At 45.9% G+C, this 17,856-nt stretch overlaps 1 protein-coding gene across 1 annotated transcript; it reads left to right on the forward strand.

Moving 5' to 3' along the window:
• The first annotated feature begins 3,318 nt into the window (after positions 1–3,318).
• On the forward strand, positions 3,319–17,229 carry LOC311245127 (synaptotagmin-2-like). Its single transcript, XM_084334922.1, has 8 exons — positions 3,319–3,421; positions 6,851–7,014; positions 7,248–7,343; positions 9,147–9,314; positions 9,939–10,106; positions 11,762–11,879; positions 13,626–13,759; positions 16,943–17,229. Coding segments are annotated over exons 1-8 (1,089 nt in total). The 5' UTR covers positions 3,319–3,420; the 3' UTR covers positions 17,183–17,229.
• The last annotated feature ends 627 nt before the right edge of the window (positions 17,230–17,856 follow it).

Below are 17,856 nucleotides of genomic sequence, written 5' to 3' on the forward strand. Positions count from 1 at the left end.
CATGAGAACAGTGGTACGGTGTCTCCCCCGTGGTGCTGAGTGACATGAGAACAGTGGTACGGTGTCTCCCCCGCGCTGAGTGACACGAGAACAGTGGTAGGGTGTCTCCCCCGCGCTGAGTGACACGAGAACAGTGGTACGGTGTCTCCCCCGTGGTGCTGAGTGACATGAGAACAGTGGTACGGTGTCTCCCCCGCGCTGAGTGACATGAGAACAGTGGTACGGTGTCTCCCCCGTGGTGCTGAGTGACATGAGAACAGTGGTACGGTGTCTCCCCCGTGCTGAGTGACATGAGAACAGTGGTACGGTGTCTCCCCCGTGGTGCTGAGTGACATGAGAACAGTGGTACGGTGTCTCCCCCGTGCTGAGTGACATGAGAACAGTGGTATGGTGTCTCCCCCGTGGTGCTGAGTGACATGAGAACAGTGGTACGGTGTCTCCCCCGTGGTGCTGAGTGACATGAGAACAGTGGTACGGTGTCTCCCCCGTGCTGAGTGACATGAGAACAGTGGTACGGTGTCTCCCCCGTGGTGCTGAGTGACATGAGAACAGTGGTACGGTGTCTCCCCTGTGGTGCTGAGTGACATGAGAACAGTGGTACAGTGTCTCCCCCGTGGTGCTGAGTGACATGAGAACAGTGGTACGGTGTCTCCCCTGTGGTGCTGAGTGACATGAGAACAGTGGTACGGTGTCTCCCCCGTGGTGCTGAGTGACATGAGAACAGTGGTACGGTGTCTCCCCCGTGGTGCTGAGTGACATGAGAACAGTGGTACGGTGTCTCCCCCGCGCTGAGTGACGTGAGAACAGTGGTACGGTGTCTCCCCCGCGCTGAGTGACATGAGAACAGTGGTACGGTGTCTCCCCCGTGGTGCTGAGTGACATGAGAACAGTGGTACGGTGTCTCCCCCGTGGTGCTGAGTGACATGAGAACAGTGGTACGGTGTCTCCCCCCCGTGGTGCTGAGTGACATGAGAACAGTGGTACGGTGTCTCCCCCGTGGTGCTGAGTGACATGAGAACAGTGGTACGGTGTCTCCCCCCCGTGGTGCTGAGTGACATGAGAACAGTGGTACGGTGTCTCCCCCGTGGTGCTGAGTGACTGCTGAACAGACGGGTGGAGGTTCTGAAACAGATTCTTGTTTTTGATCAAACAGTTCAGCTCCATGTCTCTGATCAAACACTGACTGTAGACACTGACTGTAGACATATACATTATACATTACGTTTAAGCAGCAAAATCCTGTATTAGCTACTAGACACAGACCAACCGATCAATGCAATTTTTAACAAAGTGCAGCAATTTTAGGAATCATATATATGTAGCGCTGTAATTCGGTCGGCACACTTAAAAGTACAGAGTTCGGTACTCAATTCTAACGACTAGTGGGTCGTAAGTGATGATCGAGAGGGAGCATCTAGTGGGTCGTAAGTGATGACTGAGAGGGAGCATCTAGTGGGTCGTAAGTGATGACTGAGAGGGAGCATCTAGTGGGTCGTAAGTGATGACTGAGAGGGAGCATCTAGTGGGTCGTAAGTGATGACTGAGAGGGAGCATCTAGTGGGTCGTAAGTGATGACCGAGAGGGAGCATCTAGTGGGTCGTAAGTGATGACTGAGAGGGAGCATCTAGTGGGTCGTAAGTGATGACCGAGAGGGAGCATCTAGTGGGTCGTAAGTGATGACTGAGAGGGAGCATCTAGTGGGTCGTAAGTGATGACTGAGAGGGAGCATCTAGTGGGTCATAAGTGATGATCGAGAGGGAGCATCTAGTGGGTCGTAAGTGATGACTGAGAGGGAGCATCTAGTGGGTCGTAAGTGATGACTGAGAGGGAGCATCTAGTGGGTCGTAAGTGATGACTGAGAGGGAGCATCTAGTGGGTCGTAAGTGATGATCGAGAGGGAGCATCTAGTGGGTCATAAGTGATGACTGAGAGGGAGCATCTAGTGGGTCGTAAGTGATGACTGAGAGGGAGCATCTAGTGGGTCGTAAGTGATGACTGAGAGGGAGCATCTAGTGGGTCATAAGTGATGACCGAGAGGGAGCATCTAGTGGGTCATAAGTGATGATCGAGAGGGAGCATCTAGTGGGTCGTAAGTGATGACTGAGAGGGAGCATCTAGTGGGTCATAAGTGATGACCGAGAGGGAGCATCTAGTGGGTCATAAGTGATGACTGAGAGGGAGCATCTAGTGGGTCGTAAGTGATGACTGAGAGGGAGCATCTAGTGGGTCGTAAGTGATGACTGAGAGGGAGCATCTAGTGGGTCGTAAGTGATGACTGAGAGGGAGCATCTAGTGGGTCGTAAGTGATGATCGAGAGGGAGCATCTAGTGGGTCATAAGTGATGACTGAGAGGGAGCATCTAGTGGGTCGTAAGTGATGACTGAGAGGGAGCATCTAGTGGGTCGTAAGTGATGACTGAGAGGGAGCATCTAGTGGGTCATAAGTGATGACCGAGAGGGAGCATCTAGTGGGTCATAAGTGATGATCGAGAGGGAGCATCTAGTGGGTCGTAAGTGATGACTGAGAGGGAGCATCTAGTGGGTCATAAGTGATGACCGAGAGGGAGCATCTAGTGGGTCGTGGGTCGTAAGTGATGACTGAGAGGGAGCATCTAGTGGGTCATAAGTGATGACCGAGAGGGAGCATCTAGTGGGTCATAAGTGATGATCGAGAGGGAGCATCTAGTGGGTCGTAAGTGATGACTGAGAGGGAGCATCTAGTGGGTCATAAGTGATGACCGAGAGGGAGCATCTAGTGGGTCGTAAGTGATGATCGAGAGGGAGCATCTAGTGGGTCGTAAGTGATGACTGAGAGGGAGATATCGTGCACTTTGCCACTAAATAATCTTCCTTGCCTATATTAGAATAGAGTGGATAGAATCGAATAGAAATACTTTAATTATCCCGAGGGGAAATTTGACGCTACAAATCGCTCTCATTAGACATTTAGACAGAGCAAAGTCACGAATAACAATAACAAAACAAATAGCCGCGAGAATAAGAATAGAATAAAATGTACAGTAAAAATATAAAAAAAAATATAAAAAAATATATTTTTCTTATATATTATAAAAAATATAATAATCTTTTACATTAAAAAAAATAAAAAATGTATTACTACCTACTATGCTAATATGTCTATGTCTTTACTACTATGCACTTGAGACGTTAGTAAGGAGGGCCGGTTCAGCTTCCGGCCTCTGATCAAACAGTCCCACCGCTGACCGCAGACGTCGGGGAGGAGAGCTGCTCGGCCACTTCCTTCCTTCCTTCCCTCGTTCTCCTGTGGAACTCCCACTGTTCCCGGAGCGGCACGGGTCAAGAACGCAGCACTTTCTCACCAGTCTTCCGATGGAGATCATTGGTATACATTTGGTCCTACGAAAGTGAGATGCCTATTGTTCTGTAAAGGTCTTCAACAAGTGAGTAGATCTCTCAGAATGTGTACCAGATGATGTTGGGAGTTGTTGTTGTTGTTGTTGTTGTTGACGAAGCTTTTGAGGTTCAAGTTCAACTCGTTGCTTTTCGGTGTCGAGCTTTACAGGCTAAAGTGGAATTCTAAACACTTTGTCTTTAGACTCAAGTAATGAGTATGTTTGTTTGCCTTGGTTGTGTTGACATATTCAAATGTTCTTGTTGTATCCTTTGCTAGACGACCTACATACTGGTCGGAGCAAGTAGTGTTGTTATCCTGTTAGTGTTCTCCTGCCGCCGGGCGACGTCTGAAATAACCTCGAAGCCGTGTTGTAGTCGAGTCACTACATCTCGAGTCGAGTCCCCGTCACCCTAGTCCGAGTCATCGAGTCACCGAGTCCTCCAGGTTGAGTCCACTCCACTCCACAGTCAAAGAGCTGACATACAAATAAAACAAGTTCTACATTAAACATAAATGACACAACGGTCACCGTTTCAAAGGGAGTTTATTTACTTTGTGACACAAATAGCTAAACAAATGCACCAGCCATCGATATATTATGCCCAATGATTAGGGGCATTTAAAAATTATTAACTATTTATCAATTAACAAGTCCAAGAGTCCGAGTCTGCACCTTCCGAGTCCGAATGCAGTCGACGCTCGAGTCCCCAAGTCCGAGGGCATCGAAGACACAATGTTATCAGGGCAGGAATCACACACCCTGTTTTAATGGGCGCCTGCTCTGTGAAGCTGTCAGCACTTGTTTGACCATGGTGGCGGCTCTGCACTCAGCCGCACAGAGACCAGGCTCTCCCCTCGTCTTGTGGACACCACTGTGTGGAGAAGGTGTAACTGCACTCAGTTATTTCAACATCAACATCCACAACCAAGAGGATCGAGAGACCACGTCACATTATAGCTAACCTACACTGGCTTCCGGTAACATTTAGAATCTATTTCAAGGTCCTCCTCCTTATATACACAAAGCTCTAAATGGAACAGGACCAAGCTACATTGCAAATTCTCTAGTCAACTATGTGAATATTGCGATCATCATCTACTGGTCTATTGAAGGTTCCAAGCCACAGCCTAAAGAGAATCGGGGACCCAGCCTTTGCAAACTATGCACCAAACAAAGTTATGGAACACACTACCTATGGACATTAGGGAAGCTAGATCTCTTAATAAAAAATGTTTTAATTAAAAAGCTAAAAACGTACCTCTTCGCCATAGCCTTTTAATACACTCCGCTGCTGATTGTACTGTAGATTGCACTCTTTTACTCTGTCCATTCTATTTGACTCTTTTATTACTTTTATTACAGGTTCTAAACGGTCAGGTATTAAACTGTGTGGGTATCAAGCAGGAAGAAAGCCTGTCAGGCTTTAAAACTATGTAGGGGAGCCAGGCCTAGAACTGCGCCCTGAGAGGGAGGTTTGCCCTGAGAGGGAGGTTTGCCCTGAGTGGGAGGTTCGAAGGGTCAAAGTGGGCATCAAACAAGAGGGAAGACTGTCAGGTTTTAAACTGTGGATACCAAACAGAGAAGGTAAAGACTATTTTATAATCCAGAACTATTTTATTGCACTGCACTGTTGCATAATTTTACGGTCTATTCTACAATTTTATTGCACTGCACTATTGCACTATTTGACTCTGTCTATTTGATCTTACTCTTTTTATTATTGTCTATTTAAAACTGAATCAAACCATAAACAAGGTGGCCTGCTGGGATGTTAGATCCTAATGTGAAAAACTGTGATTTTATATGTCTGCACTTTATGTGCTCATGTTATGCCCGTCTTTTTTCTGTCGTGAAGCACTTTGAGCTGCAGTTTCTGTATGAAAGGTGCTATAGTTGTATTATTATTATTATTATTATTATTATTATTATTATTATTATTATTATTATTATTATTATTATTATTATTATTATTATTATTATTATTATTATTATTATTATTATTATTATTATTATTATTATTATTATTATTATTATTATTATTATTATTATTATTATTATTATTATTATTATTATTATTATTATTATTATTATTATTATTATTATTATTATTATTATTATTATTATTATTATTATTATTATTATTATTATTATTATTATTATTATTATTATTATTATTATTATTATTATTATTATTATTATTATTATTATTATTATTATTATTATTATTATTATTATTAATGAACAAACCCTACAAAGTAGCATGTTTTCTTGAGGAGAATCTCTTGTTTGGAGTAAAGTTATGCCTCTCTCTACCACTAGAGGGCAGTGTGAAACAATGGTTGGACTGTTTCGGTTCCTCCGGTACAGTAGAGGCCTCGGGGTCAGAGGTCACCACCAGACCTGCTCCTTCACTCATGTCTGCTGCTTCTCTCTCACTTCTAGCTCTATCCATCCAAGTCATCATGTCTGCCGAACCAGCGTCCACTAACAGGGCCCTCCTGACCCCCCCCGCTGTCTTCTCCACTAACGCCACTAACGCCACTAACGCTACCTCTTACCCAGCAGCCACCACAGCGACCCCTAACCTTTGGATCCAGCTCCTGAACAAGATTCCCTGTAAGTAACCCCCACGGTCCCCCCCCACCCCCACCCCCACCCCCACCCGCCCCCGCCCCCACCACCCGCGCTGACCATCTGCCTCTTATAATAATAATAATAATAATTTAGGACCTGCTCCGAGGTCATCATTTGGCACACATGCGAACCATGCATACAATGCGTATCTGCGATTAACCCATCCCGTCGTCCTTCCCCCCCAAGGGCAGCCGGGAGCAGACAGGCGCCACGTGAGCCGCGCCAGGGGACCAATCCAAGTGCTCCTGTCCGTCTTCGTCAAGGACGCCACAGCGTTAGCGATCTTGTTGTTGTGCATGTTTTTCCATTGGGTTTATCTTATCGGGGGGGGAAACCCTTGCGAGCACGGGGAGAACATTCTTGCCTCCCTCCATCGCCGAGCGATGGACCTATCTCAAGTCCCGCCCTCCTCTTTTCCCGATCCTCCTATCGCAGCCGCTCTTCCGAGGGTCGAGAAGAGAGAGAGAGAGGCGGGGCTTGAGATGGGTCAACGCCAGGGGATGGAGCCGTGCCCGACCACCTGTCGCCGCCGTGCGTCATCTGCTATAATTCCACCGCAGACAGCACATTTCTCCTCGCATCTCAATTTTCACTCGTTTATCCCCCAGAGACCCCCCAGAGACCCCCCTTAATCCTCCCGGCTGCGCTCCGGCCCCCCCCCCCCCCCCCCCTCACACGGGCGCCACGGCGGGAGTCACGTCTACACTCGCTCTCAAGGAGCCAGCGCCAGGCGAGAGTCTTTTTTGAGCTGTGCTTCTTTTCATCTCTCTCTCTCTCTCTCTCTCTCTCTCTCTCTCTCTCTCTCTCTCTCTCTCTCTCTCTCTCTCCCCCCCCCCCCAGTGCCGAGATGGGCCGTCTACGCCATCTTCGCCCTCGGCGGGCTGCTAATCTTCACGTGCGTCATCTGCATCTGCGTCAAGTGCTGCTGCCGAGGGAAGAAGCGGAAAAAGAAAGAGGATCAGATAAACCTCAAGGGAGTGAGCGGCTCCACGACCACGGCGCTGGTGAGAGAGAGAGAGAAAGAGAGAGAGAGAGAGAGAGAGAGAGAGAGAGAGAGAGAGAGAGAGAGAGAGAGAGAGAGAGAGAGAGGAGACGTCCCTTTTTATAAACAGCAGCCGAGGCCAAGGAGGGGATTGGTTGGCTCGGGTTTGAGTGGATGTGAATGTGATTGGCTGGTGGTGGTGGTGGTGGTGCTATGACCTGTGACCTTTCTTTGATGTGTGGGTCGGTCGGGCAGGTGCAGCCCGGCGCGGGGGACGCGGACTACGGCGCTGCCAAACGAGCCAGAGGGAAACTGCTGTACTCCCTGGAATTCTGCTCGGCTCAGTCTGAGGTGCGATAATAACCCCTATAACCTCTGACCCCTAACCTCTAACCTCTACTGTCTTTAACTACATCACCTGACCTCTACCGTCTGTACTGCACTGCACTGGCGCACGGGCCTTGGCAGACGGGTCGTTCACAAAAACATACAAACATACAAGTGTTTATTTTCTAACTTGGGTGAATTATATTCAATCTATAGCTTTCAATTCATCCTTACATCTGGTTTATCCGTTGCATCAATGCTTTGAGAGAAAAAAAACAGGAGACAAGAATATTGAGGATTTTAGAGCAGCGGATGAATATATTACTGGCTGAAAAAGGAAGTTGTTACTTCACACGTTCGTACATATTAACCGCACACGACCGCAGCCGACTACAGAGCGGCCCGATCAGCCCGACGCACACTTGGAGGGGGGCTTCCCACTCTCCAGGACATTTATACCAAGCGCTGCAGGGCCAAGGCTAAGAGAATCATCAAAGACTCTAGTCACCAAAACAACGGCCTCTTTGAACTGCTGCGGTCAGGCAAGCGATACCGGAGTCTCATGGCCGGCACAGAGAGACTCAGAAGGAGCTTCTATCCCCAGGCCATCAGGAGGCTCAACGAACAATAACACTATGTAACAAACCATATCATCTACACGCAGTGTCACTGCACACACATCCACACTCACACACTCACCTCAACACTCACTTTAGACACTTTAACACTACATTATAATGATCTATTTATTAAAGAGATTTGCACTACATTCATACCTCATTTGCATTTGCACCTTACCTTAAAGTTGTTGTAGCTCATTGTCTGCATTTTTACTCACTGTACTTAGATTGTACTTTAGCTTGTATATTGTATTGTATATTGTATATTGTATAGTGTTATTCCTCTTTTACTACTTTTTTACTGTATGAAGCACATTCTCAGGGGCTCATACAGAACCAAGCATTTCACTGTAAAGTACATGTAGGTTATATATGACAAATAAAAACAAACTTGAACTCCACACGACACACGACAAAGGGTAAACCCTTTCACTACCACACTACAGAAGGTTAACCCTTTACTATCACACTACTAACCCTTTCACTACCACACTACAGAAGGTTAACCCTTTACTATCACACTACTAACCCTTTCACTACCACACTACAGAAGGTTAACCCTTTACTATCTATCACACTACAGAAGGTTAACCGTCTGTAGTGTGATAGTAAAGGGTTAACCTTCTGTAGTGTGATAGTAAAGGGTTAACCTTCTGTAGTGTGGTAGTGAACGGGTTAGTAGTGTGATAGTAAAGGGTTAACCGTCTGTAGTGTGATAGTAAAGGGTTAACCTTCTGTAGTGTGATAGTAAAGGGTTAACCTTCTGTAGTGTGGTAGTGAACGGGTTAGTAGTGTGATAGTAAAGGGTTAACCGTCTGTAGTGTGATAGTAAAGGGTTAACCTTCTGTAGTGTGATAGTAAAGGGTTAACCTTCTGTAGTGTGGTAGTGAACGGGTTAGTAGTGTGATAGTAAAGGGTTAACCTTCTGTAGTGTGGTAGTGAAAGGGTTTTTTAAGCACCCTTTGTGACAGGGGGGTGAACTCAAAGCAGTCGCAGGGAAATCGAACCTGTGACCCTCCGGTTTACGAGGCAGTCTGCGTGGCCACCCCCCCACTGCCCCATGTGCCGTCACAACATGAAAAGAGGGTAAAATAACACACAACATCACGCAGCGGCTTAAGTGTCGGCCGTTAAGACGTGGTGTATTCCAAGCCTCCGGTCCTCCTGCCCTCATTAGCGTCACTCCTGTCGTCCGTCAACCTCTCAGCTCACCGTGGGGATCAAACAGGCGGCGGCACTGAAGGCCATGGACCTCGGCGGCACCTCCGACCCCTACGTCAAGGTCTACGTCGTGCCGGAGAAGACCAAGACCTGCGAGACCAAGGTGTTCCGGAGCACGCTCAACCCAGTGTTCAACGAACAATTCACATATCCGGTATGATCACAACGACTTGTGTTTTAATAACCATGTGACTCCATTTTGGATTTTGTGCCGTGTGACTAAACTGTGCCCCTTGACTTGTGCCGTGTGACTAAACTGTGCCCCTTGACTTGTGCCGTGTGACTAAACTGTGCCCCTTGACTTGTGCCGTGTGACTAAACTGTGCCCCTTGACTTGTGCCCATGTGACTAAACTGTGCCCCTTGACTTGTGCCGTGTGACTAAACTGTGCCCCTTGACTTGTGCCGTGTGACTAAACTGTGCCCCTTGACTTGTGCCATGTGACTAAACTGTGCCCCTTGACTTGTGCCATGTGACTAAACTGTGCCCCTTGACTTGTGCCCCTTGACTTGTGCCATGTGACTAAACTGTGCCCCTTGACTTGTGCCATGTGACTAAACTGTGCCCCTTGACTTGTGCCGTGTGACTAAACTGTGTCCCTTGACTTGTGCCCATGTGACTAAACTGTTCCCCTTGACTTGTGCCGTGTGACTAAACTGTGCCCCTTGACTTGTGCCCATGTGACTAAACTGTGCCCCTTGACTTGTGCCGTGTGACTAAACTGTGCCCCTTGACTTGTGCCCGTGTGACTAAACTGTGCCCCTTGACTTGTGCCCAGATAACCAAGCCTCTGCTGCAGGAGTCCACCGTTGTGATGCAAGTGTTTGACTTCAATAGATTCACCAAACACGACATCATCGGGGAGCTGAGGGTGCCGCTGGCCAGCGTGGACTGGAACCACGTGATGGAGGAGTGGCAGGAGCTCGGGGAGCCGGCCCAGTTCGAGGTCCGGTCACTGTTGCTGCTGACCTCTGACCTCTGTTGACCCTACTGCTTTAATGATGAGTCATGTTACTGTTGCTGCTGCCTGGACCTCTGTTGACCCTACTGCTTTAATGATGAGTCATGCTGATGATCCAATGATGAGCCCGGCGAGAGACGTGCAGACAGACAGACAGACAGACAGAGAGACAGAGAGACAGACAGACAGACAGACAGACAGACATACAGACAGACAGACAGACAGACAGACAGACAGACAGACAGACAGACAGACAGACAGAGAGACAGACATACAGACAGACAGACAGACAGACAGACAGACAGACAGACAGACAGACAGACAGACAGACAGACACACAGACAGACAGACAGACATAGAGACAGAGAGACAGACAGACAGACAGACAGAGAGACAGACAGAGAGACAGACAGACAGAGAGACAGACAGACAGAGAGACAGACAGACAGAGAGACAGACAGACAGACAGAGAGACAGACAGAGAGACAGAGAGACAGACAGACAGACAGACAGACAGACAGACAGACAGACAGACAGACAGACAGACAGACAGACAGACAGACAGACAGAGAGACAGACAGACAGACAGACAGACAGACAGACAGACAGACAGACAGACAGACAGAGAGACAGACAGACAGACAGAGAGACAGACAGATAGATAGATAAATAGATAGATAGATAGATAGATAGATAGATAGATAGATAGATAGATAGATAGATAGATAGATAGATAGATAGATAGATAGATAGATAGATAGATAGATAGATAGATAGATAGATAGATAGATAGATCACAAAGGTCACTAGATTACAATGTAAATTCTGTTTTTAGGGTGGATTTTCCCTTTAATGGCTATTAATACATTCATATGAAATATTCCTGATGTAATGTGCTAGAGTTGCCTCTCCACATAGTCCACTCTTCAAACACGTATATCTACATACATACCAACTATTCACCTGTTTTATTCTCCACCCATCGATCATCCATAGCCACACTACTATCACCCATATCCACTGACATCCCCCCCCTGAACGGCCCTTCTAAGGTTTCTCTCCTCCACATCGCCTGTGGTGCTTTTTTCTAGGAATGTTCGATGTTGGCTTTTTTACCGATAGCCGATATACCGATATTGTCTAACTCTTAATTTCCGATACCGATATCAACCGATACCGATATATGCGGGGTCCCCCCCCCCCCTCTTGTCGTGGAATTAACACAACATTATGTATACTTTTCACAATAAATAAAATAAAAATTTTTTTCTTACGTGCTTCCCTGGGTAAATAAAGGTTAAATAAATGTAAAAAAATAATAATAATAAAATAAAAAATTAAGTTTTTGAAAACCGATACCGATAATTTCCGATGTTACATTTTATCGGCCGATAATATCGGACATCCCTACTTCTTTCCTATTGCTAGGTTTTTAGTGAGTTTTTCCCTTACCTTCGCTGGGGAATGTCTGGGAGTGTTGCATATTTGGATTTTATGGTGGATTTTGTTCTTGATTTATTGTGACTTGTCCAGCCCATGGGGACATTACCTTGTGATTGCGGGCTTTACAAATACATTTGATTTGATGTGATTGATGTGCTCGTGATGTGATGTGTTGTGGTCTCCTTGATGTGCTGCAGGAGGAGAATCTGGGTGAGATCTGCTTCTCGCTGCGTTACGTCCCGACAACCAGCAAGCTGACCGTCATCATCCTGGAGGCCAAGAACCTGAAGAGCATGGACCTGGGGGGGTCATCAGGTCAGTCAGGGGGGTCATCAGGTCAGTCAGGGGGGTCATCAGGTCAGTCAGGGGGGTCATCAGGTCAGTCAGGGGGGTCATCAGGTCAGTCAGGGGGGTCATCAGGTCAGTCAGGGGGGGTCATCAGGTCAGTCAGGGGGGTCATCAGGTCAGTCAGGGGGGTCATCAGGTCAGTCAGGGGGGTCATCAGGTCAGTCAGGGGGGTCATCAGGTCAGTCAGGGGGGTCATCAGGTCAGTCAGGGGGGTCATCAGGTCAGTCAGGGGGGGTCATCAGGTCAGTCAGAGTTAAACAACATGGACCTGGGGGGTCATCAGGTCAGAGAGAGTTAGACAACATGGACCTGGGGGGTCATCAGGTCAGAGAGAGTTAGACAACATGGACCTGGGGGGTCATCAGGTCAGAGAGAGTTAGACAACATGGACCTGGGGGGTCATCAGGTCAGAGAGAGTTAGACAACATGGACCTGGGGGGTCATCAGGTCAGAGAGAGTTAAACAACATGTAACTCTCTCTAACCTTAGTTAGTTGGCTGTAGTTTGCCCACTGCTGCTCCCTCCCTCCCTGGTGCTCTGGGTGCTGTGGGGCGCCCCCCCCCCCACACACTAAACTGTCCCACGCAGTTAAAAAAAAGTAAGCGATACTGCCACCTGTCGGGATTCGATCATCATTGCAATTATAATGTAGCCAGAGATCTCCAGGCACACTCACACAAAGGCCTGCGCAAGTGTTTAGAATAATAATAATAATCAAAAAAAGGAAAAAGGAACTAAAAAAACGAGATATCTCGTTATAGGCACTCAAGCGTTGGCTCTCGGAAATGAGATATCTCGTTTTTGGCGCTCAATGAGTTTTAAAGGAACACGCCAACATTATGGGAAATGTGCTTATCGTCTTTTCCAGAGTCAGACAAGAAGATGGACACCAGTCTCCTCTCTGTGTGTTCAGTAGAAAGCTGTCGGGCTGCAAGCTAGCCTAGCTTAGCACAGATTAACCCTTTCACTGCCACACGACAGCCGATTAACCCTTTCACTGTGACAATGCAGAAGGTTAGCCCTTTACTATCACACAACCGACGGCGATGCTCCATCATTAGCATCATTAGCTCCGCGGATCATCGCCGTCGGTTGTGTGATAGTAAATTGGGTTAACCTTCTGTTGTGTGGCAGTGAAAGGGTTAAGGGAAGCGGATGAATGAATGAATGAAAACTTTATTTAACAGATTGCAGAATGGGTACAATACAGTACGGCTCAATACATACAATTGTTACGGGGATGCAGACCAGAGAAAGACTTTCATCTTGTTTACATCAGGGTCCCCCATTTTCAATTCGGACACGGACCACTAGCCTAGCTTAGCACAATGAATGGAAGCCGACACGGACCACTAGCCTAGCTTAGCACAATGAATGGAAGCGGACACGGACCACTAGCCTAGCTTAGCACAATGAATGGAAGCGGACACGGACCACTAGCCTAGCTTAGCACAATGAAGGGAAGCGGACACGGACCACTAGCCTAGCTTAGCACAATGAATGGAAGCGGACACGGACCACTAGCCTAGCTTAAAGCTCCCAAGGCTAGCTGGTCTGTGTCTTCTTGTTTGACTCTGGTGAGAACGGTAAAGCGCATTTCCCACAATGTTCACGTGTTCCTTTAACACCTCTCAGACAAGGCGCTGCTGGTTTACAGGCGAACCAGAGGACTGTAGATCACGGTGGTTTATTTCCCATTTCCTATATCAACAGATCCCTTTGTGAAAGTGCAGATAGCTTTGGACAAGAAGAAGTGGAAGAAAAAGAAGACGTCCGTCAAAAAGAAGACACTGAATCCCTACTTCAACGAATCCTTTACGTTTGAGGTGTCGTTCGAGCAAATTCAAGTGAGTGTCGAATCGACGAGCTCTATGTGTATTGATTGATTGATTGAAAACTTTATTAACAGATTGCAGAATGGGTACAATACAGTACGGCTCAATACACACAATTGTTAAGGGGATGCAGACCAGAGAAAGACTTTCGTCTTGTTTACATCAGGGTCCCCCATTTATACAGGTGCTAAACCTGAACCCAAGAAGTGGTGCAAACATAAAGACATCTGTGGCCCCGCCTCCAAATCTGTAGCCCCGCCTCCAAAGATAAGAATGGAGACATGTCTTCATATATTCTGATCTACAGTGGGTTAACTCTTTCACTACCAGACTGCAGACGGTTAACCCTTTCACTACCACACTCCAGACGGTTAACCCTTCACTACCACACTACAGAAGGTTAAACTTTCACTACCACACTACAGCAGGTTAACCCTTTCACTACCACACTACAGAAGGTTAACCCTTTACTATCACACTACAGAAGGTTAACCCTTTCACTACCACACTACAGCAGGTTAACCCTTTCACTACCACACTACAGAAGGTTAACCCTTTACTATCACACTACAGACGGTTAACCCTTTCACTACCACACTACAGACGGTTAACCCTTTCACTACCACACTACAGACGGTTAACCCTTTCACTACCACACTACAGATGGTTAACCCTTTCACTACCACACTGCAGACGGTTAACCCTTTCACTACCACACTACAGACGGTTAACCCTTCACTACCACACTACAGAAGGTTAACCTTTCACTACCACACTACAGAAGGTTAACCCTTTACTATCACACTACAGACGGTTAACCCTTTCACTACCACACTACAGACGGTTAACCTTCTCTAGTGTGTTAGTAAAAGGTTAACCATCTGTAGTGTGGTAGTGAAAGGGTTAACCTTCTGTAGTGTGGTAGTGAAATGGTTAACCGTCTGTAGTGTGATAGTAAAGGGTTAACCTTCTGTAGAGAGTTTAAATAGTTAATATTCCATCTACAGATCAGAACGCTTCATGAATGTATGTGAATACATTGTACCTCAAATTGATATGGTAAATAATAATAATAATAATAATAATAATAATAATAATAATAATAATAATAATAATAATAATAATAATATAATAATAATAATAATAATAATAATAATAATAATAATAATAATAATAATAATAATAATAATAATAATAATAATAATAATAATAATAATAATAATAATAATAATAATAATAATAATATAATAATAATAATAATAATAATAATAATAATAATAATAATAATAATAATAATAATAATAATAATAATAATAATAATAATAATAATAATAATAATAATAATAATAATAATAATAATAATAATAAATCACAGATGAGGCCTTTAAACCCCCAATGGGAAATTAGTTTGACCATGTAAACGTGAAGAATTTAATTTGTAGATGACACAATTAAGCTTTTTGGAGCTAATAACCAATGTAAACAAACCATTTATAATAATAATAATAATAATAATAATAATGGATTCAATTTGTACCGCACTCTACATTCGTGAGAATCTCAGAGTGCTACAGGAGATATAGACAAAAGTTAAATGAATAAAACAATTTAAAATGAATAAAAACAATAAAAAAGACTAACAACCAGTGAAATGGTAGAACCTAAGAGTAAAATAGAATAAAAATAATAGTAAAATTAATAGAAGTAAAAATAAAAGTAAAAGAAAATTCAGGCAAAAGCCTTGTTAAAAAGAAATGTTTTTAGGCCCCTTTTAAAAACCTTGACGGATTGTGCTGCTCTCAGGTGGATGGGGAGACACATACCAGTAATATACATATATATATTAATATATATATATGATATATATAATTTCCACACCAGTCTGTACTTACCTGCACATAATCCTTTTACATATCTGTAGATACTATATCTATAGCTGAGTATAGCTGGTTTCAGAACATCCCACTCCACTGACACATGCCTTCTCTATTTAAACAACCACATCAAAGAAGAGGTGGACGCGGGCAAATACTGCGGCATGGTCATGCTGGACCTACAAAAGGCCTTCGACACTGTCAATCACACCATTCTGATTGACAAGCTAAAAGCAATTGGTTTTGATAGTCTATCAGTGAGCTGGATACAATCCTACCTGGAGGGGAGAGAACAGATGGTGGAGGTAAACGGTACCCTATCCCCCCCCCCTCACAGTGAGCTGTGGTGTTCCACAAGGAAGCATACTAGGACCGCTACTGTTCCTAATTTATGCAAATGACATGTCGTCATCTTGTGACTGCAACTTGTTCCTGTTTGCGGACGACTCAGCCCTGCTGGTCTCTGACAAGAACAAGTTACAGGTTAGAGGCAAATCTTTCCTGTGACAAAATGGCATCCAATGTAATAAAAAAAGTCAACCAACGAACTCGATTCTTGTAGCGGATCTCCTCTCTGGTAAACAAGAATACCCTGAAGACTCTGGCAGGAGCACTCATTCAAGGGTACTACGACTATGCTTGCACCTCATGGTACCAAAGCACCTCAAAGGCGCTAAAAACAAAATTACAAACATCTCAAAACAAACTGGTCAGACTACTACTTGACCTTACTCCTAGAGCCCACCTCACCCCTGCCCATTTTGACAACCTAGGATGGCTTAGAGTAGACGACAGAGTACAGCAACTTGCAATGGGCCTGGTCTCCAAAATACACTACACGACCAAGGTACCCATGTACATGTCAAAATACTTCCCAAAGGTCAGTGAATACCACGATCACAACACCAGAGGGAGCTCCACAAATCATGTTAAACCCAGATTCGGCTCAAACAAGGGACTAAACACGTTTTGCAATTATGCCACATCAATGTGGAACGCCCTACCCAAAGCTGTAAAGGAATGTGAATCCCTACCCACTTTCAAAAACACTCTCAAAGAACACCTACGGGGGACTGCAATTCGAAACTGGCCCCTGTAAATGTCCGAACCCAACCCCCCTCCAATGTACAGTAAATTACCAAGTATGGTTTTGTCAATATTCCAATGTACAGGTTTGCTTGTACAGTTGTATTGGTTTACATTTGGATTACGGATTATGGCCTTTCTAATAAAAGCGTCCAAAAACAAACCCATACGATGATCTGATGTTCTTGCGTCGCTGAGCCGCTCTGTTTATTTATGTATCTCTATCTTCCAACAGAGGATCCACCTGGTGATCTCCGTGTGGGACCGCGACACTCTGACTCGGGACGACGCCATCGGGAAGATCTACCTGGGCTGCGACGCCGCGGGCAACCAGCTGAGACACTGGGCCGACATGCTGTCCAGCCCGCGCCGGCCCGTGGCCCAGTGGCACCACCTGCTCTCTGCCCAGCAGGTCAACTCCACCCTGGCGCTCAAGCACAGCGTCAAGATCCCCTTCACCAACCGGACCTTCTGAGAAAACCAACAGGGCCAACAGGACCACCAACCGGACCTTCTGAGGAAACCAACAGGACCAACAGGACCACCAACCGGACCTTCTGAGAAAACCAACAGGGCCAACAGGACCACCAACCGGACCTTCTGAGGAAACCAACAGGACCAACAGGACCACCAACCGGACCTTCTGAGAAAACCAACAGGGCCAACAGGACCACCAACCGGACCTTCTGAGGAAACCAACAGGACCAACAGGACCACCAGGACCTTCTGAGGAAACCAACAGGACCAACAGGACCACCAACCGGACCTTCTGAGGAAACCAACAGGACCAACAGGACCACCAACCGGACCTTCTGAGGAAACCAACAGGACCAACAGGACCACCAACCGGACCTTCTGAGGAAACCAACAGGACCAACAGGACCACCAACCGGACCTTCTGAGGAAACCAACAGGACCAACAGGACCACCAACCGGACCTTCTGAGGAAACCAACAGGACCAACAGGACCACCAACAGGACCTTCTGAGGAAACCAACAGGACCAACAGGACCACCAACAGGACCTTCTGAGGAAACCAACAGGACCAACAGGACCACCAACAGGACCTTCTGAGGAAACCAACAGGACCTTCTGAAAAAACCCTTCATCAGAACAGTGTCGACAGAACCATCAGAACAGAACCATCAG

Source organism: Notolepis coatsorum (genome assembly GCF_963971535.1).
Source record: "Notolepis coatsorum genome assembly, chromosome: 18".
NCBI classification, from domain to species: Eukaryota; Metazoa; Chordata; class Actinopteri; order Aulopiformes; family Paralepididae; genus Notolepis; species Notolepis coatsorum.